The sequence below is a fragment of the Ostrinia nubilalis genome, chromosome 15, assembly GCF_963855985.1.
Source record: "Ostrinia nubilalis chromosome 15, ilOstNubi1.1, whole genome shotgun sequence".
Taxonomy (NCBI): domain Eukaryota; kingdom Metazoa; phylum Arthropoda; class Insecta; order Lepidoptera; family Crambidae; genus Ostrinia; species Ostrinia nubilalis.
Window position 1 is genome coordinate 5153280 of NC_087102.1, and position 2092 is coordinate 5155371.

Genomic DNA, 2092 nt, shown 5'->3' on the forward strand with positions numbered 1-2092 from the left:
ATTTTGAGCAGCGACACCTACCGGTTTGTCTCTGAGCTGTTGGCAATTTATAACATCTCCATCATGGTTATGGTTTAGTTATAATAATGATATTATTATCACTTTCAGTTATAATGGCGTGTTAAGGGATTCCACGACCACGACTCTATAAAAAAGTTAAAAAACGGAATTAAGTAGGTCTAAATAGTTCTTCTGAATCGGAAGTTCTTAAGTCAGAATGATGACTATAAAATTACCTTGAATTTGTTTTGATGAATCAGAGTAGATAACCAACATGCTTGAACTTTGAATTCCAATTTCAATATAAGTACCTACCTACATACTAGCGGTCTTATTCATAATCATTTTTCACATTTTATCAAATGCTTATTAGAGGTTTATAAAACGTTTGATAAAAATTGTTATTCATAATCGTCATTTAGCGCTAAAATCCTCTTATAACTGTGTGATAAGTTATCGAGAGCTCGGGCCTTGTTTAAAGCTCTAATAAACCTATTTTAACCTAACTTTTATAAATGTCATTTCATATGAATGTCACTTCGTTGGTTTATTTATTCAAAATATCCTTGCTGTGATCCTTGCTTGTGAAAATGAATGCTATAAATGCAATTGTGCATTTAGCCAATAATGCCGACCCAGCGCGACGTAGAAAGCTCTACCGCCAACGAAGCAACCCATTCGATTTGCGGGACCTAAATTTTAAAATAAAATATAGGTTCAATAAGGACACAGTGCGCACCATCATAGATTTGGTGGAAGATGATCTGGTTCAGAGCGCTAGAGGTGGTGGCACGTGTCCTGAACTGCAAGTTTTAGTGGCCATAAGATGTTGGGGACGTCGTGAGGTAAGCACATAAAAGTGTTTTATTTTATCCCTTTGTCGTGGCTGCTATAATTATTTTCATACATTTTCAGGTACAAGATGATGCTGGTGACCTCCATGGCCTAAGTCAGCCGACAGTGAGCCGGATATGCGCCAGAGTCGCGCATGCAATCGCGAATAAGGCAAATTCCTTCATCAAAATGCCTATCACTATAGGAGAGCAGGAAAGAATTAGTGCCAAATTTAGAGCAATTAAAAATTTTCCTGGGGTGATAGGAGCCATAGATTGCACCCACATTAAAATTAAAAAAACCGGAGGTGACATGGCCCAGTACTATATTAATAGAAAAGGCTATTATTCCCTGAATGTTCAGGTAAAATATATTTTGATTTTATACAGTTTACAACAGAGAAAGATTTGTTTTAATAATGTCTATAATTTTTACTTTGTATGATCTAAATTTTAGCAACATTCAACACTATATTATTGGATGGATTACCTACAGGATACTGTTTTTTTATTTTAGGTTGTCTGTGATGCTGACCTCAAAATAATGGATATAGTGGCTAGATGGCGAGGCAGTACACATGACAGTCGAATTTTTATGGAGAGCAATATAAAACAACGATTTGAGGATAGGCAGTTTAGAGGACGCCTTATTGGCGATTCGGGCTACCCTCTTCTGCCATATCTATTTACACCTATTTTAAGGCCTAGTCGTCCAGAAGAAGAAGCATACAATAATGCTCACATCTCAACTAGGAACACTGTTGAAAGGTGTTTTGGGGTGTGGAAGCAGCGGTTCCAATGCCTACTCCATGGCTTACCAGTAAGCCTCCAAAATGGAAAAGCTGTGATCATAGCATTGGCTGTATTACATAATATAGCCATTGATATGAATGACACATTGTTAGGTAAATGTTATCAATTTGACTGTACATAAGGAATACAAATCTTTATGACAAAATGTTGACAAATTCATAATATTTTTCAGAACAACATATGGAGCAGGTCCCTGTAACTCCGCAACTTTCGACGGAGAACAGTGTTCACGACAACCGACCTTCATTGTTGAGGCGTAGGTCGCAGTTGATACTACAAAATTTTATAAATCAACATTTTTGAATGGTACTAAAATACATTTTGATAAATTCCAACGATTTACTTTTATGTAATGTCATTTGAGTTCATGAAAATGTTGTATTTTAATTTTTCAGATACTGTTCCTGGCATCTTAATGAAAATAAAAAGAATATTTGATTGAAAAA

General features: G+C 35.8%; 1 protein-coding gene across 1 annotated transcript; it reads left to right on the top strand.

The window, feature by feature from the left end:
• Positions 1–327: 327 nt before the first annotated feature.
• On the top strand, positions 328–2092 carry LOC135078448 (putative nuclease HARBI1). The gene is made up of 5 exons (XM_063973003.1): positions 328–845; positions 916–1197; positions 1351–1738; positions 1819–1952; positions 2042–2092. The coding sequence occupies exons 1-4, from the start codon at positions 591–593 to the stop codon at positions 1947–1949; spliced, it is 1056 nt and encodes a 351-aa protein (XP_063829073.1). The 5' UTR covers positions 328–590; the 3' UTR covers positions 1950–1952; positions 2042–2092.